Source organism: Numenius arquata, chromosome 6 (genome assembly GCF_964106895.1).
Source record: "Numenius arquata chromosome 6, bNumArq3.hap1.1, whole genome shotgun sequence".
NCBI lineage: Eukaryota > Metazoa > Chordata > Aves > Charadriiformes > Scolopacidae > Numenius > Numenius arquata.
In genome coordinates, this window is record NC_133581.1 from 22,262,391 (window position 1) to 22,288,848 (window position 26,458).

Here is a 26,458-nt window from a genome sequence, read left to right on the forward strand (position 1 = left end):
AATGTGGCCACTTTAAGTGCTTAAACAAAAGTGGAAAGGGTTCTGTAGAAGAAAAAAAGAAGGGAGACATAGAAAAGTAAATCATCAGAGACTATGGATGTTAGACATCAAAATTAATTGCTTTTTCTATTTAATTTCTATGTATAGAAGTCAGTATATAGTTTATATTATAAATCACATTAATGAAAAGGACTTTGAAAACAACCAGCCACCTCCAGGAAACAGAGGAAGATTTGTTGACATATTCCCAAAAGCTTTATTCATCTTCAGGCTGATTCTCAGGCTTCATCCTTCCTGAGAATTTCAGCACAAGTGTTCATTGTTATTTTTGGAACTGACTTCTACACTCAAGTACTTGCTTGTATAATGTGTTCTCCTTTCCTTAAACTTTCTGTTAAAAACTTGTTTTTTAGAGACCATGCACAGATTTCAGAATCAATTCTTTTAACAGTGATACAAAGCAAAGAGGAGATATTTTAAAGATGTAGTCTCTCCATTACTTTCATAACATTTTCAAAAGTGCAATTATAGTAACAGAAGATATTGATTTCTGTACCTATTCTGAAGTCTTTTCTTACCTTCAGTTTTCAGTACACAAATAACATTCCATTGAATATGGAGAGCATATTTTATTTTAAGCATTTTATGAAAAATAACTGTCATTTTTAAACATCATTACTTTATGTCAAAGTACCTGTCAAAAAAAAACATTTTATGAAAAATAATTTTATCAAAAAGACTAGAAGATGGTGAAGATGCTAGATCACAATGTTCTTGTGTTAGCTACTAATATGTCTGTTGAAACGTTAGGTCATTTTGGTCTCTATGTTGAACAATTTCATTTCAAAGAACATGGTATCAGAACTCAGGAGTCCTCCTGGAAGAAAGCTTTGGCAAAGAATAATCACTGTAGTCTCCATCTCAATTTTTTTTTTCTTTTTAAAACTTTTGCTCTGTTCAAGTGCGAGCTTTTGTAAAACTAAGTATTTTAAAAAGAGACAGAGTACAGAATGGAAAAATTTCTGAAGTTCATTGTAAGTAAGAAAAAATTCCTCTCTCTCTCTCGGTGTAAATCTGATTAAAATCTGAAAGAGACTAATTCTTCCCAGCAAACAATCTATACTAGAAACTAGTGATACTTTATTTCTTTACATTTCAGCACTGCAATGCCATCTGATACCTTTATAGTCTTATGTATAATCCTCACTTGTCCTATTAATTGCTGACATGCATTTTAAATCTCTAATGCTATTGCATAATCCCTGAAAAAGCCTTCACCAGGAAGAGAAGGGGGAAAAAAATAATCTGCTTTTGCTAAGTAGCTCTTTGTGTATGAGGTATTTATCATTCAAATAAAATTTATCATTGAACACTTAGGTGTTTATCAATCACAGCTTCCTGGAATATGTAAGCATATTTTTGACATGTTGGAACATACTAAGGCCAGAGAAAAAACATGACTTCAATAGGAAAATGCTGTGACTAGAAAAAATGCTAAACTTAACTCCACAGCCCAAACCCTTTGCAGACAGAATGCTGGATAGTGACTCTGAAAACGAATTATCCTCTTTGTTGCCTGAAAGTGGCAATAATGATACCATACTTACAAAGCATTTCATTGACAGTTTTATATTTCGAAACTGTGGGTTTAAGCATTAAAAAGTTAACTTTATAGAATTACGCTTGTCTGCTAACTTTTTATCAAACTATTCATTTTGCATTAGCCCCACAGAGGATGGAATGAAAATCTCCTGCATCCCCTAGCTGCCTCTGTAGAGTTTTCTAAGAGAAACTCTATGAAGCAAAACAAAACCAAGACTGTACTGTTTCTGTGCTTTTGTTTTTTTTTAAACCATACTTTTATACCTACTAATCAAAGCTACAGTGCCACAGAAGGTAGAAGGCTATTAGTGCAAAAACTATCCCCCCGCCCAAAAAATCACCCTTTGAAAACCAACCATGAACTGTACTGTGGCCAGACCAGGTTCTGCATCCACAGAAAAATAAACAGAAATGCTTCCCTATACCCGACATGAGGAAGGATGCTGAAAAGAACTGCAGATATAGCCTCAGCTCCACAATATTCCTGAGTACAGCAATATTACATTTTATGCAACCCAGGCAAACTACAACCAATGGTATAGTAAATAGAAGACCTGTACAAAGCTGAAATGCTTGGCACGCTAGTGCTAGGTAACAGGATCTGCAAGTAAGTGTCAAAGAATATACTTGAGTATTTAGAACAAGTCCAGTGTTACACCATTTTTTGTGAAGTCACTTGCACGTTTTAGGTCTGCAGGGCACAAGAGAAGATTTTAACACTAGGTGATGGTAGAAATTAAAATTCAAGTTACCTTGCTGTTACTGTTTCTGATGCTAGGAATTCAAATGAGCATATGGTTAACAGAAATGAGAGTGCTAATAAAGGCTAGCAACCAATTAATTGACAAATAGGATTAGAAAGAAGTCAGTAGTATAGTTAAGCATGAAGTGACCAAAATGAACCCCTCATAATCCAAGGGGAAATGGTTAGTGAGCTACTACACTACTTAGATGCACACAATGGGGCCAGATGGGATCCACCCAAGGGTTCTGAGGGAGCTCGTAAAAGTGCTCACCAAGCCACTTTCAATCATTTATCAGCAGTCCTGGCTAACCAGGGAGGTCCCAGTTGACTGGAGGTTAGGAAACGTGATGCCCATTTACAAAAAGGGCTGGAAGGAGGATCTGGGGAACTACAGGCCTGTCAGTCTGACCTTGGTGCCAGGGAAGGTTATGGAGCAGACCATCTTAAGTGCCATCACACACCACATACAGGACAACCAGGCAATCAGGCCTAGTCAGCATGGGTTTATGAAAGGCAGGTCCTGCTTGACAAACCTGATCTCCTTCTATGACAAGGTGGCCCGCTTAGTGGATGAGGTAAAGGCTGTGGATGTTCTCTACCTAGACTTTAGTAAAGCTTTTGACACCATTTCCCACAGCATTCTCCTGGAGAAACTGGCTCCTCATGACTTGGATGGGTGTACACTTCACTGGGTTAGAAACTGGCTAGATGGCCAGGCCCAGACTGGTGGTGAATGGAGTTAAATGTAGTTGGTGGCCGGTCAGAAGTGGTGTTCCCCAGGGCTCAGTACTGGGGCCAGTTCTGTTTAATATCTTTATCAATGATCTGGACAAGGGGACTGAGTGCACCCTCAGTAAGCTTGCAAATGACACCAAGTTGGGCAGGAGCGTTGATCTGCTTGAGGGCAGGAAGGCTCCACAGAGGGATCTGGACAGGTTGGATCAATGGGCCAAGGCCAATGGTATGAGGTTCAACAAGGCTAAGTGCTGGGTCCTGCACTTGGGTCACAACAACCCCATACAGCAGTACAGGCTTGGGGAAGAGTGGCTGGAGAGCTGCCTGGTGGAAAAGGACCTGGGGGTGTTGGTCAACTGTTGGCTGAACATGAGCCAAGGTGGCCAAGGAGGCCAACAGTATCTTGGCCTGTATTAGGAACAGTGTGGTGAGTAGGACTCAAGACGTGATCATCCCCCTGTACTCGGCACTGGTGAGGTCCCACCTCAAGTACTGTGTCCAGTTTTGGGCCCCTTACCACAAAAAAAGACATTGAGGTGCTGGAGTGGGTCCAGAGAAGGGCAACGAAGCTGGTGAGGGGTCTGGAGCACAAATCTTATGAGGAGAGGCTGAGGGAGCTGGGGTTGTTCAGCCTAGAGAAAAGGAGGCTGAGGGGGGACCTTATATCTACACATACCTACTCAAAGACCTGTATTAGTAGGAGAAATACTAGTTACACCTCATTGGAGCAAGCAACTCAGTTCAGAACAAGTAGTGCATAAATAAAAACCAAAAGTTGAGATTCAAAATGTTAAGTAATTAAAAATACTATTTGCTTTGGCTTCAGAGAACAGGTGTCACTGCGAGTAAGCTAGTCATAACTACTATAATATATACTATTACAATAACTCCCAATTATTTTTTTAAATAAAATTTAATAATTTAATGTCTTATAGTTGTGACTATCAGTTCAGTCAAAATTCTTTATTATGTGGATGGTTTGCTTTAGGGTTTAACAGGCTGTGTAAGTAATATGTCATAGCTTTTTTTTTTTTAATCTTCTTAGTAGAAATGTGCCAGAGGATCTTTTAGTCTTACTACCCTTTTTTTCTGTTGGTACAGCTGCAAAAATAACTAAGATTGGTCATACGTTACTATGGATCCTGTGTTTTATCCAAATACATCAGTGCATCTGCCATCATAATTGGAAAAAAATTTAGGAACGCAATTTTGTAATTTCTTCTTTACCCATGCACCTCCATGTGGCTGAATGCCTCACACAAAATAAGTTCCAGGATCAGGGCCCAGGTTCAAGATTCAGAATTTTATCAGATTCAGTATTTGCAATAAAAAACACTTAGATAATTTGAAAATAGTTGGCCAACCCGTTGTGGTTTGGGCCGGATTGGCCACTGAGATGTGGTTAAAAAATTGTAAATATGTATTAAAAATATTACAGCACCAAATCTAGTCAGATAATAGGTATTTGGATTTACACACAAAAAAATTTTCCACAAAAATAGGGAAAAGCCGCACATTTTATTGCATTTGGTTGGCAATCTTTAGCGATTTTAAAATGACATGAGGAGAGGCACAGCTGGAGGGAGTCATGGTCTCAAGACCACGGAGCAACCAGATGCAAATCTATTCAATTTTATCGGTGTGTGCGTGTATAAATACACAGCATTATATCTTGGTAGTCTCTATATATATTTCTAGAGGGAAGCATATGATATACATGTATAAATTAGCGGGACTAATACCTGTCTGCAAGTCCCCAGTAATCCCTCACTCTGTCCTGAGGAGACTGCTCCCGATTTAAGAGGCCGCCACACGGAAAACCGCCGTGAGCAGCCGCACGGGAGGTCACACAGCGCAACACAGGCCGGGGCGGGGACAGGGCCAGGGCCAGGCCCAGGGCCGGCGGAGCCCGGTGGCCCGGCACGCCGGTGCCTCGCCGCTCGCTGAGGGGCGCCCGCGAGGCCGCCGTTGCCTCAGCAACGAGGCCGCGCGCGCCGGGCGGCAAAGCCCTCCCTCCTCCTCAGGCAGGGACGTCAGGCTGGGATTGGCTGGTGGCTCCTCGGGGGCGGAGCCAGCCCGCCTCCCGCTCCCGTGGCCCGAGCACGTCCGGGTCAGTCGGTGTTTGTGAGGGGAAGTGCGGGCCGGACGGGCCGTTGCGTGCTGGCGGCTTGGCGGACAGCAGTGTCGCCATCATGTCGCGGGGGTCTATCGAGATCCCTCTCCGGGACACCGATGAGGCGAGTTGGGGGCTGTGAGGCGGCGGCGCGGCCTGGTCCAGGGGAGGGGGAGAAGGAAGGGGTGCGCTGTGTGGTGCGTGCCGGCGTGCGGGCGTTTGTCGCCTCCTTGCGTAGTTTTGTCCCGGGCTTGAGGGGGAGTGTCGCTCCCTTCCCTGAGAGGAATGAGTTGTTGGGGTCACAGGTGTATCGCTTCGCGGAAAGAAAACCCAAACCCCCTGGGTGAAGGGTGTCAGCCCTCTGCTAGCCATAACCTCCCTATCCTTGCCTAGTGGCTTGCTGATGATGGAGAGCCGCTGGGAACAGCAGTACATGGTTTTTGTGAATATATGTATCCATACTCTTAACAAATTGCTATACGATTGCCATTGAGTTTTTAAGTCCTGCGAAAGGTACTTTGTAGCTTACACGTTGGAGAGCTTTTTTCTCTGACAGAAATTTCTGTCTGAGGTGTCAACATGAATAGTTGATCTTGGTGCTGCTATTCAGGTTACGGCCAGGACTACTTGGATCCTGAAGTTCTGGAGTAATCACTAAGGATTGCTATAAAATGCATTTATTATTTTTTAACTGCCCTTTTTAACTTCCATATTTATTTGCTGTGTCGGTAGCATCTATTTCTCATTAATAACTATTTTGGTTAGTAGGTGAGGGTTGCCCAAATTTAAAAACATCATTATCTGTCAAGTAGGAGGTACTGTGCAAGACAAACTCAAAACTAAACAACAGAAGCAGAAGTATTTTTGCTGGTATTCTTGAGTTTTGCATAGTCAAAACTGTAAGCCCTTATAAACTGGACTGCTCTAATCCAGTCTTCAGAGAAAGAGACCCTGCATTGGTAATCAGGGTACAAGCCTGGGAACAACTGCATCTCTTGCTGTAAAATTAAATTGTAACATACATGACTAATATTAAAGCAGGATGACTGAGTAGCAAGTGAACTAACAGGCAGTTAAATTGCGTTCCCGAACATCCGACCTTGGGAGTATCTGTTCCTTTTTCCTCATTTTCTGTATCAGAAGAGTAGATCAACATGGGCAAATAGTACTTACAAAATAATGCTTGCATGATGAAAAGTTGTTGATGTCATTTCCTCATGGTGACTATGGTTGTTAATACTCAGAAATTTAGTCCATTATTTATAATGTTTGGCACTTCAGTAATCTCATCATTTTCTTGGGCATAAAGATGACTTTACAAAATTTAGTTTTAGGTATTGAATCTCTGATACCTGATTACTTGGAAGATTTTGACTGTATCGTAGATCTTTGTATATCTGTAGGAAAAGTTTTAGAATTTCAACAGTGTGCAGTCAAGTTGGTTATAAGGTGAACTGTAAAAACTCTAAGCCTGAAGTCTATATTGAAAGAAGTTGAGTTAGCATCTCTGCTTATTCTCCCTGACTAGCATCCCAAACGTTGGGTTGCTTTATCTCTGATGTTTGTGAGTGGCTGTCACTTTTGTCTTGTATAGAATACAATACATTATCACTTCTTTCTTTGTCCATAACCTTGTTTAATTATGTTTTGTGCTCTGAAATGTCCAGCTTCCTTTGACCTCAATGACAGATAACACTGTTAATGCTTTGTGAAAATAAAATCTATATTGTTTGGTTCTAGGTGATTGAGCTTGACTTCGATCAGTTACCTGAGGGTGATGAAGTTATAAGTATATTGAAACAGGAACACACTCAACTGCACATATGGATTGCCTTAGCGGTTAGTATATATTCAAATTGTATATTTAAATACTATATTCAGATCAAATAATAATTTCTGGTTCCTTTTATGACCAGGGATAACTGAATTCTGAACAGGAACTTAATGGGCTTATTCAGTCACTGATTCTGGGCCAGATATTTCTGATTTGACATATGTATATTAAGATTTTAATTTCATCCTTTTTCATGAAACAATGCTGCTTGAGGCCTGCTTTCTAAGTAGTACTTTCTGGTTTGTGCCTTTTGATTATGCGCTTCACAAAAAAGGAGGGGTAGCATCTCTACTATAGAAAGTATGGCAAAATGTGCAAAAAGTTAAAGAAGTTCAGAGGAAAAACAGTTGATTCTTCACTTATAAATAGCTCTAAGACTTGTGTTTTAATGTAAAAATACTAAGTTGGGACACCTAAGGCATCAACTTGATATGCTACTTACTTGCTGGGCTAGTATTGTCTGTTAAAACTGTATGTTTTATAGCTGGAATACTACAAACAAGGAAAAACAGAAGACTTTGTGAAGCTGTTGGAAGCTGCACGCATAGATGGTAACCTGGACTATAGAGACCATGAAAAAGATCAGATGACATGTCTGGATACTCTGGCAGCGTATTATGTACAGCAGGCTCGAAAGGAAAAGAACAAAGATAACAAGAAGGAGCTCATTACGCAAGCTACCTTATTGTATACTATGGCTGACAAAATTATCATGTATGATCAGGTAAAACCAAATTCTGTTTAAAGATCCATATTTGTAAGTTATTTAGTGATCGTAAAGAAAACAATACTGATTCACCTTAAGGCAGATAGTGTAGTACGTGTAAGCAAAACTTGTAAGTATCTGAAATGTGTGTGGTGCTACTGGGAATAGTTATTTCTAACTTGGGACACCTGATAGAACTATGTCAGTCAATTTTTGGGGGCTGAGAAGGAAGGATTGGTTGCCACTCTCTTAATAATATATGAACTTTAGAAGTGGATGATAAAGACCCTTTTTGTTTTATTTTTCTTTCTGGTGGAAGAGAAATAAATTAATCGTAGAAAGCATTATAGCATAGCCAGTTAATCTTTCACGTAATCTAATCTTCATATTTTACAAAGCAAAACGTATGACAAATTTTTTCTCCTTACTTAGAATCACTTGTTGGGAAGAGCCTGCTTTTGTCTTCTTGAAGGTGATAAGATGGACCAAGCTGACGCACAATTCCACTTTGTGCTCAACCAGTCTCCAAATAATATTCCTGCCCTTCTTGGTATGAGTTTATGGGTATTTGTGTAAAAACTTGGTCTCTACAGTTGAGTTTTCGAATGAACTATGTGCTTAAGAGGAGGGTGCGTATGTGAGTAGAAAGAATGTGGTAAAGAAGTGTGCACTTTTGATCAGAAACACATGACAGAGATTACTTTAAACATGGAAAGTATACATAGATGAAGGAGCTGGGAAAAAGTATAATGCTAGCTGGCATCTTCTGAGACCCGTAGGCATACATCCAGTCCAACTACTTATGTTTCCTTTATGATGCCGATGAAGCTGTAAATTCTGTCAAAGGTGGAGATACCATTAGTGAGGGGTTAGCGGGCTGTAACACTTGTATTTTAATTTGTTCACTAATTAATCTAGTCTTAGTAAGTGTCTGTCCTCTGGATCAGGAAGGAATTAAGTTTCTGCAGAAAGCCAAGAAAATGTAAATTTACTGTGTTCCCATGTTTGATTTTTTTTTTCATATACTTGACATCATCACAGATAGCAAAAATTGTAGCTGTCTGAATTTTCTGTTTAGTTTTTAACTGTAATTTTTGAAAATTGGCACGGCACAAATTTAGCAAATAATACTTTTGAGCTTCTGATTTATAACTGCTTTGTTTATATTTCTGATTTATTCATAACTGGTATGTTATAACAGGTAAAGCATGCATTTCTTTCAACAAGAAAGATTATAGAGGAGCCCTTGCCTACTACAAGAAAGCATTGCGTACCAATCCAGGTTGCCCAGGTAACACAGAAAGTATTTGCTAGTGGAAGTATTTGCTGTGCTTGCAAGCTAGCTCAAGTCTTCCTAACTCAAATACCCAAGGGCTTTTTTGTGATCTATGTCAGTCAAAAAATTCCCGGCCCTCATTATAGAGGAGTTTGGTTGTTTGTTGACTTGAAGTGTTCCTTGATTTTTGGAGAAGGAAATTGTGTTTAGGAAAATACTTTCTCATTTTGCCTTAGAGCTATTAGAAAATGAGAAGTTGCATGTAAGAAAAGTTATATGGACAGCAGAGGAACTGTTCAAGACTTGCAGAACCTATCTGTGAGCTTTTGGAATAAGGGTTATTCATTAAGAAAATGATGTATTAGCATTAATAATGAAACAAGACATGAAAAGTGAAATTCTGCCTATAGTGCATGGTGTTCATTTTCCTGGTGTTGTATGATTTTCTTAATGGAAAAATCTGGGAAAGCTATTGGTAACAGCTATAAAAGCAATGGATGCGATTTGGAAACGTTAGTTCAGGGTATTTACATTAGAATCATAAATTAAGGCAAAGTCTCTTGAGAGATGTGGTGTACTTTGCTGTAACCTATCTCAAAGAACTTATTACAAAGTTGATATGTATTCTGTAGTCCGGTTTAGCATAGGAATCATTGCTGCAAAAGTGAATTTAGAAAGCTAAGCCTTACTTTTAAACAAACGTCTTTCATTCACTCCCCTTTTTCACACAGACACAATGTGAATTCTGTGTACTAGTTCATCTGTCCACAATCATGGAAGTTAGAGGATGATAAACAGCATTTTGTTAGCAGTGAATCAGTTGATCGTTTGAGGAAAAATGGCTAGCTAACTTGTTTATTTTTCTGTGTTTTAGTAGTCTCAGGTGAACTTACCCTGCCTGAGAAATTTCCAGCCCTTTCATCTGGCAATTTTTTAATGTCCTTATCTATTATTTTTAAATATGTTTCCATAAAAGTTATTTTTTGTTTTTTATTTTTTAAGTATCAGAGTCTTTTGGAGATACAGACCAATGTTCGGGGAGGTATGGAGAAATAAAGTCTTGCTAATCTGTTAGTTTTGCTGCCAAGTGGGAGGCTGCCTTTAAAAACAATAAATCATTAGGTGGCTTTACAGGTTTTAAAGAAATATTGCAAATTGTGCTTTCACTTTAATTGATGTCCAGAATGTAAAAAAAGTCATAAAGTTGAAATTTTGGGATTCTGAATGGTGTCATCTTGTTCTCTAGCTGAGGTTCGATTAGGTATGGGCCACTGCTTCGTGAAACTGAACAAGTTGGAAAAAGCTCGCTTAGCGTTCAGCAGGGCTCTGGAACTAAATTCAAAATGCGTAGGTGCTTTGGTTGGACTGGCCGTCCTGGAACTCAATAATAAAGAGGTGGGTCTGGCTTGACAAGAATCCATGCTCATTTTACTTCCTTCTTATCTGAAAAAGCAAACTTTTTATACTTTGAAAGGTAGTCAAATTTTTAAAACAGGTAACAACTTTTGTTGTTAAATCATTTTAAGTCTGTGTCACTTTTGAATGATGTTATAGATATGTACTTGTGAGCAGCACATTCTGAATAACTTTCTTCTGTTGTTAACAATCGTCAGCTCTGTTGCTTATAGAGGTGTTAAGTACAGAAAAGCAGTGCTGGGTTAACTATTTTAATTAAAATAATAAATATCCATGATGAGATATGTGAATGCATGTCCAGTCACTTGAAAAAACACCAAAGCTGCTGATTTAAAAATCTTACTTTAATGACCAATAGTTATAATATGTATAATAGCAAGCCTTAGTCATTTGTGACTCTGTGAAGCTTAACTAAATCAGTTTGTACTTGGCGTGCTCTGAAAGTCCTCAAGTACTTGGAGACCTCACTTGCAATGGCAGCTCTATTCCAGAGCATCAGGAATTTGTTTTTTTTTTAAAGCGTCATGCTAACAGGAAGGTCAAGGTAAAAGATGTAGTCTCAGGTGGTTAGTGCTGGGCTTTAAGGAACATAAGCTTTCAAATAAGTGTTAAAGTTGTATTCAAGCCTACCTTGGCATGCGTACCATGTGGTAAACCAAGGTGTAGGCAAGAACAAATTTTAACTAGGCTGATAAAACTGTGATAAAGTGGTGATCCTACCTCTGTAGGTGTTGTGTCACTAGAAAAATACATATGCTCATATAGCTTAATTGGGATCATAAGATCCGAGATGGTTAATCCATGCTAAGGAAGTTATCAGTGGAGGATGAGACCTTTAAGTATTTTTTTAAAAAAATATTAAAAATTGTTACATAATTGTATCTTAGTGTTATGCTATCTGCGGAACACATAGCTCCTTAAAAGATCTTTTGTTAGCGCAGAGTGTCTAGAAATTACTTAGTTTACTATGTTGTGAAAAAAAAAACCAACCGTTAAGACTTGTGAAAGTCTGAAGAATTCCAAAAATGTGGGCACGAGAGTTTTGTTTTCTAAAACTAGAGAGACAACCAAAAATACTCTGAAGTCAAATTTTCATAAATAACTCCATGGGTGAGAAACTAGTGAAATGTGATATCTTGCTTTTTTTTTCCTGAAGGTCTTTTGACTGAAGTCAAGGGATGAGCCCCCTCACCTTAAGCTTCGAAAAGCTGTAATTAAAAGCTGACCCATTCAAATACAGTTTTTGTTCTTTGTGAGAAATATATCACCTGTGCTTTACTTCCAACTTTTTTTTACAACTTGCACTGCCAAGTTAGTATAACACCAAAGAGTTGGCTTGGAGGAAGGAGAACACTTTCTCTGGGGAAAAGATTCTCTCTGAGTTGCAAACTACTAATTGATGTATTTTCTGTGCTTAGATATTACTAATGTTTCTCCCTCCTAGAAGATGCTGTGATGTCAAATCAGGGTTGAGATTACACTGTGTTCTCCTTGAGGGCTTTCTTATCTCTGGTTTTCTTTAATAAAAGCACTTAGGAGCTTTGAGACCTCTAACCATGTATTGGATTTGGTTGAAATTGGACATTAGACTCAAATTATCAGAGAACTCAGACATACACATAGCGTGATTATAAACCCTCTTTGCCTTTGAAAATTAAACCAAGAATTATTCAATATCTCCTAATCAAGGTATATTGTTACACTAGGTTTGGAAAGATAGTGCCTTTTCAAACTGAAATTATGTTTTTTAGCTGCCTATTGGACTTCATCCGATGTCTAAACCTCGTAAAACCTAATCTGTTCAATAAGGTAGCTTTCTGCTGATAATAATTGCAAAGTAAAGCACAGGTGTTACATGATTACTAGATGCTGTTCTTGATATTTCTGTTGAGAAATAAATACAGATTTAAGTTGACATGCTTGGGATGTGGATCTCATGGGTGTCCCAAATAAATAGCAATTATTTTATCAGTTATGGATTTGAACTTTTAAGTAAGTCAAATTTGTGCCCGTGGAAAACTTTGAACTGTAAAGTTTATTTAGAAAAGAGTAAGTTGATAGAATGATATCCCTGTGTAAACACCTCAAACTTCTACCATTTTTTAAAATTAGAACTTAAGTACTAGCAGCTCTTAATTCAGCATCTTGTTCTTGTTTAGAATTTGAACAGGGGAATATTTTCATTTTGCTGTTGAACAAATTGTGTAAAGAGTTGAAAACTAAACTAAACAGGTTCTGGGGACATTGAGCAGGAAAAGGAAGGCTATCAGGGTGTGAGTGTGATATGTCAAAGGACACCAGTGAATTTGGTGTTTGTTTTTTTTCCTAGAAAGTCCTGCTGTGCTTTTTTCCATGCCTCTATGGTGGCTTCATTTCACATTTTCCATCTGTACGCTGCAGGGAGAAAAGCTAGTAGCTGAATTTAATTTTTTTCTGTGAGCCCAGCATGGTTTTGTCAGAGTTCCTGCAGCAGTCTAGACTGAAGTACAGTTTTGAAGATATTAATAAGATACAGCTATTGAGATGTTGCTGATCCCTTTCAATGTTTCATTTAGGCTGATTCCATCAAGAACGGTGTTCAACTCCTCTCTAGGGCTTACACAATTGATCCCAGTAACCCAATGGTATTGAATCACTTGGCTAATCACTTCTTCTTCAAGAAGGTAAGAGGTCTATGGAATTTTACAGTTAAATACTTGATAACCTCTGAACAGCAAGGATTCGGGTGTTAGATTCAATCTCATTTCATCAGGCAAAGTGGTGCCTAATATGGAACTGCTAATCTAGATGGACAAGTGTAAAGTTTTGGAGTTAAATTTTGTATAAACTTTTCTCAAGAAAGCCAAGAAAAGGTACACTTATTTCTTAAGTCAAGGGCACCTTTGTGTCCTGAAGGGTTTTTTGTTTTCATTTGGAGTTTGTTTTTTTTTCCTTCTCCTAACTCTTCCATGCTTTAAAATATGAAATAGAGAAAAGAACAGTAACTACTAAAACTAAATCTGTTATTATTAATTTAGTCAGTACTATGGCTAAGCTTTATTGTATTTTCTAGCTGTCCTTGTTTGAATAATAAATCACTTCACCATAAATAAAACGAAGGCTTTCAAATTTCATTTTACTTCCTTTTTTTCAGGACTATGGTAAAGTGCAACACCTGGCTCTTCATGCTTTCCATAATACAGAAGTTGAAGCAATGCAGGCAGAGAGTTGTTATCAGCTGGCTAGGTCTTTTCATGTACAGGTAGGGCAGTTTTTAAAAGCCCCCTTTGAGATTACACTTAAAAATTTGTGTTATAAAAGTTCATACAAAGCTTACCTGTGAAAACATTACCTGTTTTTATTCACTTTTTTTAATTAGGAAGATTATGATCAAGCTTTCCAGTATTACTACCAGGCCACTCAGTTTGCCTCATCTTCTTTTGTACTTCCATTTTTTGGTTTGGGTCAAATGTACATTTATCGAGGGGACAAAGAGAATGCCTCACAATGCTTTGAAAAAGTTCTGAAAGCATACCCTAACAATTATGAGACCATGAAAATCCTTGGATCTCTTTATGCTGCTTCAGAAGACCAGGAGAAACGGGATATTGCAAAGGTGAGTTTTGCTTCTGCCTGTATCATGCATTTACATACAAGAGTAGAACTTGAAAATCAGACTGTACTGTAAGTTGCTTAAAACTCAGGGTTACTTGGCTGTAGGTAGGGAATATTTTTATATTGGCTGTCATGAGAGATCCTCCTAACTGGAGAGTCACAACTTATGGACAGAATTGAAAGTCCTACTGGGCTCTGGCTAAAGCAAGTCCAGGAATTTAGAGGAGTCCCAGCCTCACCTTTGCATTTGGTACTATGAAAAGGGCAGAATTCTTCCCATATATGTTAAAAGTTCTCTGGATGGTAAGTTAGTGATTTCCTGAAGACAGCAATTTGCTAGTGATTTCCAGAAAACACTTCTCTTAGCTCAGCTGGAAGGACAATGCTAGACTTTTTTTAAATGAAAGGGGTTTTAAATCTAATGTTGGGTAAATAAATGCAAAAAATGTTAGACATCACTTTTCTGGGTTCTCCTGTTGGTATAATAGTTTCTGCTTCTCTAAGACTTTAAGCAGGTGTTTTGTTCTACAGAAAAGTACAATAATGAAGGAAACTAATGAATTTTTTTATTTTGTGACCAAATTGTGCAGATGTTTAGGATGTTTTCTTTTCCAGCATGGTATATCTTTCTAGTGTTGATATTAATATCTTCACTCTTTCTTTTGATTTTATTTTATATATTTTTTAAACAGTTTGTGTATCCACAAAGAGGCATAATTATTTTCTGCTGGTTTTCAGGGACATCTGAAGAAAGTCACAGAACAATATCCTGATGATGTAGAGGCATGGATTGAGCTAGCCCAAATTCTAGAACAGACTGATATACAGGTATTATTAATATACACTTGGTGAATTCTGTGTGTGCTTCTCATAAGAGCACATAGAGTTTGTTCCCTTATTTCTTTCTTCCACTTTCCCTTTCTTTGTAAAGGGTGCACTGTCAGCCTATGGTACAGCCACACGCATTCTGCAAGAGAAAGTACAGGCTGATGTCCCACCAGAGATTTTGAATAATGTGGGTGCTCTGCACTTCAGGCTGGGAAATCTGGGAGAAGCGAAGGTATGTAATTACTCAAAGTTTGACTTGATCACCAAGAAATTTTCCTTTAAGAATATTCTGGAGTGCTTTATTCCTTTTTTCTTGTTTTTACTTTAGAAATATTTTTTGGCTTCACTGGATCGTGCAAAAGCAGAAGCTGAACATGATGAGCATTATTACAATGCTATCTCTGTAACAACGTCCTATAACCTTGCCAGACTATATGAGGCGATGTGTGAATTTCATGAAGCGGAAAAGCTGTATAAAAACATTTTAAGAGAACATCCTAATTACGTTGATTGTAAGAAACATTTAGTATTTTAGTTCCACAGTCCTCCTTATAATACCAAAAATCCTCCTATTTACATTGTGTTCTGGTCTCATTATGTCTTCACTTTTTATAGTAGTTTTGGGGCCTGCTTACCTACCTGCTGTTTTTCCTACCTGTTTTTTAAGGCCTGCATCATCCTTATAGTCCAATCTCCTGCTTTAAGCCTCCTAGTTATTGGTAAATGATACTGTACTCCAGAAATCTGGCAAAATTAGCTTATCTAGACTCGTGTGCCTTTGCTCAGTTGCTCCCCAACCCTATCAAAGCCTCAGCACTTAGGTGCAGTGAAGGCCATCCACTTGATATGCCCAGGCGCTGCAACTCTACCTATGCGGGTGGAATTAGAGACCCTTTGGGAGAATCACTTTATCTTGGACCTTGGCCTTCTTTCAGGGAAGAAGGACTGTTGAGGGTGTTAGCACAGCTTCTATGGGGCGTCCTGTTTTTTCTCCTCGCTCTGCTCTTCCTCTTGCGCCTAAGAGCATACTTGCTGTAAAGGCGAGGTGGTAACCCTTGCTCAGCAAGCGACAGCACACAGTGTGCCCCAGTCTAATCTATAGCCTTTGCCCTGCTTGTTTTCTGTTGTCACCTGCTAACTGATACTCTTCCCAAAGCTCATGGAGGCGGAAGAGCTTTTTAAAGTGGAGGGACAAGTATTATGTAACTGATGTATCCTTCTTTCTTTGAGGTTTCTCAATCGTCTTCAACCTACGAAACCAATTAAAAACATTTACCTTACTTTAACTGTTAGAAATCTGCAATTTTTGTGTCACTGTTGTGGATGGATGTTCCTCTTCACGTGGTGTTTCTCATTGTGAATAGAATATGAAAGGTGTCTTAATGTTTGCTGTCCTTAGCAGATCAAGAAAAAGAATGCTTTTGAAATTCATGCATGGCCAGTATTTCCTTTGTTTGAGATGACTTCAGCCTGTTTCCTGTTTTTTATTTTGTTTTGTATCTTTATTTTTAGGCTACTTGCGCTTGGGAGCTATGGCTAGGGATAAAGGAAATTTTTATGAGGCTTCCGATTGGTTTAAAGAAGCACTTCAGATAAATCAGGTTTGTAACCCTTTTTAAGTGTTTAGAGTTAAAGAACTTGAAATGCTAAGTTAAACTTTTATTTTTATTTTGTTTGTTCATATAAACTAGGGGAAGAAGAGAGAACTACCACAGTCTGCTCTCTGTGGTTTTGTTGTTGGTTTTTTTAAAATATGGAATCCTAATTAAGAAAAATGACATTTTGAACGTGGAAAAGTAACCTTGCAAGGGAAAATAGTACTTCTGCAACTTACAGTGAATCTTTATTTAGGACCATCCAGATGCTTGGTCTCTGATTGGCAATCTTCATTTGGCTAAACAAGAGTGGGGTCCAGGACAGAAGAAATTTGAAAGAATATTGAAGCAGCCCTCCACACAAAATGATACTTATTCTATGCTGGCTCTTGGCAATGTCTGGTTGCAGACTCTACATCAACCCACAAGAGACAGAGAAAAGGTAATGGGCATCTGTCTACCCTGTGTGCAGCTTTATTTATTTAATTTTTGTATGCTGTTAGCTGCTTAGAGCCTTTACTTGATGCCTGCTTGGCATCTTATAGTCCATAAAATTTCTGGGTAGGTCTTTTAATACCCCATTTTAGAAATGTGTGATCAATTGGAATATTTCTTTCTGCAGGAGAAGCGTCATCAAGACCGTGCATTAGCAATCTACAAGCAAGTACTCAGAAACGATCCAAAGAATTTGTATGCTGCTAATGGCATAGGTGAATATTAGACTCTAATTTTCCTTCAGAGGTGATGATATTCTTATGTTTCATGCTTAAATATAGATATGCTTTTGCAGGGCCTGACTGCTACGTGCTAGAGCACAGGAAAGAATAGCTTTGATATGGCAGCTATCACTTAGTTTTTGATGGGGAACTTTATTCAGGCAATGTTTTATTTTCTTTGTTAGGAGTACATAGAATGTGAACCTGGAAGCTTATACTGTACATAATACTTTCCCCTTAGGAGCTGTCTTGGCACATAAAGGATATTTCCGTGAAGCTCGTGATGTTTTTGCCCAAGTGAGAGAGGCAACAGCAGATATCAGTGATGTGTGGCTGAATTTGGCACATATCTATGTAGAACAGAAACAGTACATCAGTGCTGTCCAAATGGTAAGATCTCTAAATTGAACTGCATAATATGTTGGGTTAGATGACCTCCGGATGTTTCTCTGCTGTCATAGCAGCTGGAAATGTTTCTGAATAATATTGTAACAAGGTATAGGTCTATTTCTAGCATGCTGTTGGCTGTCAAGCCTAGATCTAAAAACAAAGTACCAAGTGTAAGGGGTAACAAAGCACCTACCAACTTGTACACTTTTTTTGTAGCAGAATTAAAACATAATTGGATTAGAATTTTGGTCTTGGAATTAATTTTTAGTCTAAAATTTAGAAATCTCAGAGATACTTCATTCAGTGTAGTTACTGTATGCGATATACATTTAGATGTTACTGAAGTAAGTAAATACAATTTGCTGCTGGGATTTTTTTTTTAATAGCAACACTTCCTATTTTTGTTGTTATTTATGCAATCATTTGTAAGAATCAGCTGTCTGAAAAGCTGAGTGTGCCATGATTTCTTTCACCACAGTTAACATCACAAGGTAATTCATATTGGAAGAAATCTGATGAGGTCATTGGGTTCAACCTGCTCAACCAAGCTAACTTCCAAATATTAGCCTATTCTAATTAAATTGACTCAGTTGATCAAAAGCATACAAGTAAGCTCAAAAAAAAAAAAAGTATACATTAAACAGGGCAGAAGCTCAGAACAAACTTGTTTCATTAAGATCAAGTCCACATTGAGGAGGAGGCTCAAAAATACTTAATTCAGAGCTATTTGTGATGGTTATAAGGAAGGGATACTGGGCCTTTCTTAGCTGGTTAAGACCTCAGTAGCTGCTGTCCTCCAGTGAACCACTGTTAACAAGCTTTGGTAGCACAATCAGATTCATTCTGTTGTGTTTGAAGAGGGTCTGTTTTTTTTAACATGTTGCCTACTTGTCTACTAACACCTTGTCTACAAAAAGTCTAATGAAAATCTTCTTTTAGCAGTTGTTTAAGCAGCGAATTACAGTGGGAAACTGGGTATCATTTTCACCTTTTGATTTGTCAGAAAAATATCGTACTCATTTGCTAATATATTTAACTAAAGCTGTTATTAGAAACGTGTTTATTTACTGAGGTGTTTTATTGTTCCCTGTGTTCTGCTATGCAGTTGGTACAAGCCACAGTCTGAAATTGTGGCTTTGTGAGATATTGGACTCAAAGGGAGATGAATTGAATTTAATAGCCTAGTTTACTGCAGCCACAACAATTATTCTAGTGAGTTCTCTACCATAAAGCATACAAATCCAAGGCAGAGTTAAGCTAAATACAAAATATTTGACTCTAAAGGTGAGTGAAAATTGGGCACTTGTAACAGAGTGTGATCCAGGAGTAGTGACTTCAGGCATTACAATTCAGGGCATTTTCTGTATTTGAGCTGGAAATAAAAATTACTCTGTATTTCTTATTATTTTGGAGGTTTAGAAAGGGAGGATGATTCCTGGAGGAAAAAAGGTGTGTCAAACAAAAGGCACTTGTTACTGAAAGGGATAAATTTCATAACTGTTTGAAGCTTTAATTCTAGACTGACAAAACCTATAGTAATGAGTCGTCTTTTACGCTTTAGAATAACCAGATGTCCATTGATGTGGCAAGTTAGTCAGCTAGGTGGATGGAACAAACTTGAGGTTGAGTTATCTGATAGGTGTGGATTTATTTTTTTTTTTAACTAATTGCATCAGTCATGGAATTACATTTAATGCAGTATTTCGATTTATAAAATATCTTGTATTAATAAAGAAAACAGATTCACCCCCCTCCCCTACTGTGGAGAATAATTGAGTGCTCTTAAAATGAGTCATGTTTCTTGGACTTTGTTACAATAGGTAGTACTTGCAAAGTATTCTGTTGTATTTTAAGAGCCTCCTGGACTGCTGCCATTTTCCAGAAAAATCAGGTACTTACTATGGAATAGCCGAAAGACACTTCTTTTTCACCCATCAGAAAATTCTATGTAACATGACACATTTCTTTAAAAACAAAAGGCATATTAGCAGTAACGCTTCTTAGGAATAGAAACATTTGCTGGAGTTAGCTAACCAAAATAACTAACCATTGTCACCTCTTCATTTGATTTTTTTCCATTTCAGTATGAAAACTGCCTCAGAAAGTTCTATAAGCATCAAAATACTGAAGTGCTGTTATATTTGGCCCGGGCACTCTTCAAATGTGGCAAATTACAGGAATGCAAACAAACTTTGTTAAAGGTACAAATATAAAACATCATAAGTCACAGAATAAAATTACTGTAAGTTGATGCGTGTTTGTCTCTTTGAATTTGGTAGTCCAGGATTGAAATAATGGTGCTTATTCTCTTTATGTCACTTCCGTATACCTCTGTGTCATGTTGTAGCATATCTTAAAGTCATGTTTTTTATTTACAGGCCAGGCACGTAGCCCCAAGTGATACAGTCCTTATGTTTAATGTGGCTTTAGTGCTACAAAGACTAGCTACCTCTGTCCTGAAAGATGAAAAAAGCAATCTAAAGGAGGTGCTTAACGCTGTGAAAGAACTGGAGCTAGCCCACAGGTAAAGCTGATTTATTTCTAGTCATTATAATCTGTTTTGTTGTTCCCTTACAGTAAATTTGCAGTATAGGTCACAAATCTGGTTAGAAAAATGAGCAATCATCTATGATAAAGCTATGTAATTTTAGAGTTTCTACTAGGAAAACAAAGACTGGGCCTCGCGAAACTATGTGTTCAGACTTTTCTCCAGAGCCAGTTTTGTTTGGCCAAGTTGTCAATATCTATTTCTCAAAGGGTTTTGTATTACTATGACCAAGACGCACTTCTTCCTGGAAGAGCATCGTTGAAAAAAATGTTGAAATTATCCTATGAATGTAATACTTTTTTGATTTCTTTTAAAACAACCTATAAGGCTCAAAAGCAAAGCTGTTTATATTATATGAGCCTAGTTAATGACCGGTAGTCCTTGAAAACTAATTTTGCTCTCCTGTTGGCAAGTAAAGCCAAAGCATTCATGTGGCTTAAGAACAGAAGCAGTTTCTTAAACGTGTTTCAGAACTTCTAGTTCTCTTTTAAAAAAAAAAAAAAAAGAGGAGTTAAAAAAAATCTCAGGGAGAAAACAGGGTGATTAATCTGATCCAATCGTCACTGTCTTTTGAACACAAAGCTTTCAACCATTCTGTTCCTAGGTATTGCTGGAGTAGCTGGTGCTTGCTTTATGCGTTCCTACCTCTGCTGTTAAGTCAAGGATAGATGTTGCCTTTCAGTAATTTTGTCAACTAAAGCAAGTCTTTCATACAAGTAAACATTTCACAATTCTAGTGCTTTACATAATGCAAACTAAACCTTTGAACACAAATTCTAACTTACATTCACTTAGAAGATTGTTATTTATTGTCTTGAGAAAGTTGCATGAAAGCCTTTATTTTGTACCCATTAACTAAAAATTCAAATGCCTGTCACGGTTTGGAAGATATTTTCCATAATCTACAACTTGAGCAAGGAATTACTTTTTTCATATGTACAAGAACTTGAGTTCAGTCTAGCACAAAACCACTTCATATAAAATGTCTCTGGAATATGGGAAGAAACTGTGGCAACCGGGACAGTAAGTAAGTTGTTTTCCTTTAAATGAATTGGAGAAACTGTTTTCAAAACACTGATTATCGTAGCTTTCCCATCTACCTGAAGATGTGTTGTATTCACAAGGGCCTATCACCCAGGTTCAAGGAGGCTGTTCTGGACGGATTTTTAAAAAATAAGTTCTCCTTCCTTTTCTTATGCTGGTTTCAAGTGCTTAAGCTGTGACAGATAAGGAGTAAATCTACTGCGGTCAGCAGTGTACTTATTGCTGGGAGCCAATAAATGGAATCTTAAAATTATCTTTAGAATTTTTCTGAGTTTTTTTTTCTGGAGTGGTTTTAGAATGTTTTAGATTTGGAGAACTCTGAATGTACTTTTATACTGTTGTATTAAAAGGGGATGCACACAGAGAAAATTGGTGAGGTTTCCTCATCAATTGAGTTTTATAGGATTGTAATTCAGGAGTAAATGCTTTGTTTTAAGACAAAATTACAATAAATATGTAAGTAATGCCATTTTTGCTTTTGTGGTGGTGTTTTTTCCTCCAGATACTTCAGTTACTTGAGTAAAGTAGGTGATAAGATGAGATTTGACTTGGCACTTGCTGCTACAGAAGCCAGGTAAAAAAAAAAACCACCCAACCTTCCTCCCTCTCCCCCCCAAAAAAACCCAACAAAACCCAAAAAACCTACAAAACCACAAACAAATCAAAGTGGAATGTTTTTGTCTTGTTTTTTAATAATAAAACTGTATTCTAAAAAACATGTGGTGTCTGCCATTAGCTGAAGCCGGCAAAACTTTAGCTGTCTTAATGGCAAATTTTCCATTGGTGAGAGTGCAGTGACACTTATTTAAACATCTCTGGCTCTCATTGTTTTGACTTCAAACATAATAATCTAACAACAGGTTTGCTTTCATGGAGATTTTTTGAGGTCGTTCATGGGTGAATAACATGGGTCAGTTATAGAAACACGAAAAATGTTTGTTTTGCTGAGTCTAGTCTGCTTTCGCTTTTGCTCAGGGTAATGAGTTTGTACACAGGCCTATTCAAATCAGTTTCCTTATTTCTTAAGTTTTCACTCAGTATGCCCTGTTTTTCATTTATTACATGTTTTTCTAAGATTTGCATAGCCATATACAAGTAACATCTGTTGGGCATCATGCACTGTACATCTTGAATGGGTATCATTAAAGCACTTTGTACAGAGAAGAAAATTTTAATCTTAAACGAAATGTCATTGTAACATTAGCTAAGAGGGTATTGAAAGCGCCTTGCTTTAGTGTTTAATGAGACTTGAACACTTTCTGCAACCTTAACTCTTACACAACTGTGGTTTTTTTAAGATAAAATTTCTACGTACCTTTCTGATTAGATTTGCTAGTATGTTCTGATTAAATACAAGTTCTTATTAATCATACTTCTGAAGCTCTCCAAATTAGTTGGGATGATTCCTTTTATGTTCATGTGGGGTTTTTTTGTATATGAATTGGCTAAATTTTAAGTGTGAAGCAGTATGTTTTGAAATGGTATATTGCAATTTAAAGATAAATTAGCTTACTAGAAAGTGCTTTAGTTTCCTCAAAAATCTGTAGTACTCTTTTATTGTGCTATTTTAGGTAGCTTTTTTTTTTCTTTGTTGGTGATATGAACGTAGTGTTGTGATGCATGCCTGTTACAAAACTGCTTCTTCTTGTAGTCTGTGGCTGCCACCTTCCTTTACTTGAAAACATTGCATGTTACAGGCAATGCTCTGACTTACTGAGTCAAGCCCAGTATCATGTGGCTCGAGCACGCAAGCAGGATGAAGAAGAGAGGGAGCTGCGTGCGAAACAAGAGCAAGAAAAGGAGCTGCTTCGCCAAAAACTACTTAAAGAACAGGTTATATTCTGTTACATTCTGTATACTAAATTTTTTTAAAAGTATACTTTATTTTTAAAAAGTATACCTGTCAACAGTGTATATGTCCCTGTTGCTCTGTGGTGGTACCTGGTATTACTGATAGAATGTCTGGTAGCTATTTTTCTTAATTGTAGTAATAAAATGTTATAGCTAAGCGGTGGCACTCACTCATTCTTTCCATATCCTCAGAAATAGATTTTTATTTTTATAATGAAATCAAATTTGTGCCTCAGAAGGTCTGCCATCAAATTTCTGTACTGACAGGCTGAATGAGGAAATACTTGGTGCAACAATTCTTTTGGACTTTTGCCTACTCTAGCGTAGACTTATAGAAAACTTTTTTTTTTTGCCATGTGGACCTTCTGCTATGACATAGGCTGTCAAAAGTCAATTTTCCAATTTCTTGGAAAATAATTTATACCCTTGCAACTATAGTCACTGCAATGCTGCAAATACAATAGTAATGGTTAGTTTTCTCTCTGTTTCAGGAAGAGAAGCGCCTAAGAGAAAAAGAAGAGCAGAAGAAACTTCTGGAACAAAGAGCTCAATATGTGGAGAAAACCAAGAATATCCTGATGTTCACTGGTGAAGTGGAAGGATCAAAGGAAAAAAAACGTGGTGGCGGTGGAGGCAGGGTAGAAGAGAAATTTTTATTTTTTAAAATTTTTTTTTTAGATCTCCTTCATTTTACCCTTTTGATATATGGTCTCTTGCAGTAGCACAGCTTTTTAATTTCATGCTCCTAGGCTCCACTGAGTGAAATTGCACAGATTTAATACTCAAATGTAAGAACTGGAAGTTATACTTAAAAGTTCCAAGAATGGTGACATCACCAAAATTTCTTCTATTTAATTGTTAAAATAACAGAATAAGATTGTGTTATTATGTGCCAATTTGGAATCGGTTTCTTAGTGACATCAGTATAGAGATTATGGGGAAGTTGGCACAAGAAGGTCTGTATTTTCATATCTTTGAAAACATGTTCAGATAAAGTTTCCATTTTTAATTGTCTTCTGGTAGCTTTTTACTTAGAAGGTGAATAATAGGCTATATTGTGGGGCTTTTATTTATTATAGCGTTCCAAAAAAGGAGCAGGGGAATTTGATGAGTTCGTAAACGATGACAGTGATGAAGATCTGCCCGTGTCTAGAAAGAAGAAGAAGAGGAAGGGCAGTGGTAGTGAACAAGATGGGGAAGAAGAGGAGGGTGAAAGAAAGAAGAAAAAGAGGAGGAGGTAATCGATACTTTAATGTTAGACTCCCTTAAGAAATAGTATGCCTTTTAAGTATATTTTCATGCAATTCTTAATAACGACTTAAAAAATGTACTGTTGTCAAGAGTTCACATGATTAATTTTTATTTACACATGCTCGTTATAAGACCTAAAGAGCCACTCAGCAAAGAAGTATGAGTAGCACTTGATCAACTGGACGTTTCTTGAGACTGGTATTTTTGTATGTGTTAATTGTTGTTTTTTTTTAATGTTGTGCTTTACATCATATAAAATATGTTTCTGATTTAAGACCCCAGAAAGCAGATGAGGGGAGCGATGATGAAGAACATGAAAATGGTCCGAGACCTAAAAAACGACGTCCACCCAAAGCAGAGAAAAAGAAGGCTGTAAGTTAAGCCCTGAATAACTGCATCACTTTCTAAATAAGCATTTGGAGTTCAGTATTAGCCTAGTCAAGGGAGATCTATTAATGTTGAAAATTACAACATAACAACTTGTAGCAAACTGACTTTGAGCTTATTTTTGTCCTTCTCCTCTGTTGCTATAGCTCCTTCAAAGGTGAAAAGGATGTTTCCAAAGCCATCTAGAATTAAGTGATAGTAAATGGAAAAATTTGATCTAATGACTTTAGAATAACTGTTAAAAGCATGAACGGTTTTCTGAATATGTTTCTGCATTTCGGCACTATCCCTTAACCAGCCACATGAACAGAAAATCCTTTGTTTTTCTCCTGTACAGCCCAAGCCAGAACGTCTGCCTCCTTCAATGAAAGGGAAGATCAAATCAAAAGCCATCATTTCATCAAGTGATGATTCTTCTGATGAGGATAAACTCAAAATTGCTGATGATGGGTAAGAACCTTAATTAACCTTGTATGTACTAAAGTTTCAATGCATGCTTTTAAGAGAAACTGCAGTGTTAATAATGAGATAATGCAAAAATAATGGGAAGCCTTTTATTGTACTCACAACATCACTTTCCATTGCAAATTAATTCCATTCATTTTTCTTATTCTGATAATGCTAGCATTACTCAAATCCTGGTGTCTCATTTCATTTTCAAGCTACAAATAGCATCTTTTAATACTGTGTTGGTTTTTTTTTTTCTTTTCCCTGCAGACATGCTAGGAATAGCAACAGTGATTCAGATGATGGGGAACAGCAGCACAGTAAACGCATTGTTTCGGATAGTGATTCTGATAACAGGAACAAATCTGGTAGTGAGGCAGGTAGTCCAAGGAGATCCAGCGTCCGCCCATCTGAGGAAGACTCTGACAGTGACAGGTCGGCTCGCAAAAGGAGGCGGTCAGATTCGGAGCAGTCTGACAACGAGTCTGTGCAGTCAGGGAGAAGTCGGTCCGGTGGTTCAGAAAATGAATCTCGTCCAGCTTCTCGCAGTGCTGACTCAGACAGAGATTCCGAGAGAGGATCTGACAACGAGGGCTCTGGCAGAGGATCCGGTAATGAATCTGAACCAGAAGGATCCAATGATGAGGGGTCTGAAGGTGGTTCAGATGACAGTGATTAGATCTAAATTACAGACCATTTTTTAAAAATGTTCTTGTAAATATATTTCAGTTATAGGGAAAATCCAATTTTTATATTTGAAAACTGTGATTTAAGACAACCTTAATGTTTTAGTAAACTGTTGTGAGACCTTCCTGTGATTCTTTCTATTAGCAACTAATGGATGTTTCTTTAAGTTGGCTTATGGTGTATTCTTAAATTGAAGCTGCTGTAGATGAAGAACAGAATCCCTGTACTATAATCAGCACACCAAGGGTGGAATGCATGTAAAAACTATGGAACATAAAACCTCTGTTTAGGTGGTTCCAGTGTGGCTAAAACTGTGTGTTCTGTGCTTATACATGCATAGATGGATCTTAAAATCCTACCAAGTGGAACAAAGAGCTGTGGATATTTATCTTTTTCCTTGTTCTGAATGAAGGTCAGTAGGGAGGTTTTTCTTATTTTCTATTAAAGATTACATTTGCCATGATGCAACTCCTTATGTTTCCAAGTGTTTGTTCTTTTGCTTCTGTTTTTGTGTTAAATCAGGTGAAAAAGATGCAGATATTAAAGAAATTTTATAAAGTAACAATGCAGATGTAGGGAAAATATTTAAATTGGCAGTTAAAAAAAAAATTTAGAGAACTCAGTATTACTTGAGAAAGGTAAAGCTGCCAGTGTCACAATAAACTCTTTCTGCTTACTTGCTTGGAGTGATTT

The 26,458-nt window shown here is 37.5% G+C and overlaps 1 protein-coding gene across 2 annotated transcripts; it reads left to right on the plus strand.

Moving 5' to 3' along the window:
• Positions 1–5,205: 5,205 nt before the first annotated feature.
• On the plus strand, positions 5,206–26,236 carry CTR9 (CTR9 homolog, Paf1/RNA polymerase II complex component). Of its 2 annotated transcripts, XM_074148903.1 has the most exons (25): positions 5,206–5,319; positions 6,936–7,034; positions 7,514–7,753; positions 8,168–8,285; positions 8,937–9,026; positions 10,258–10,406; positions 12,983–13,090; positions 13,561–13,668; positions 13,786–14,022; positions 14,760–14,849; positions 14,953–15,081; positions 15,178–15,361; positions 16,362–16,450; positions 16,701–16,886; positions 17,067–17,154; positions 17,402–17,550; positions 19,635–19,751; positions 19,929–20,074; positions 21,645–21,716; positions 22,840–22,975; positions 23,485–23,631; positions 24,073–24,230; positions 24,520–24,616; positions 24,969–25,081; positions 25,349–26,236. In XM_074148903.1, exons 1-25 carry the CDS (start codon positions 5,275–5,277, stop codon positions 25,755–25,757), a joined length of 3,504 nt encoding a protein of 1,167 aa, XP_074005004.1. In that variant the 5' UTR covers positions 5,206–5,274; the 3' UTR covers positions 25,758–26,236. The 2 variants fall into 2 exon arrangements, with proteins under 2 accessions (XP_074005004.1, XP_074005005.1); XM_074148904.1 differs by lacking the exon at positions 21,645–21,716 and having other exon boundaries at positions 5,275–5,319; positions 25,349–26,231.
• Positions 26,237–26,458: the final 222 nt, after the last annotated feature.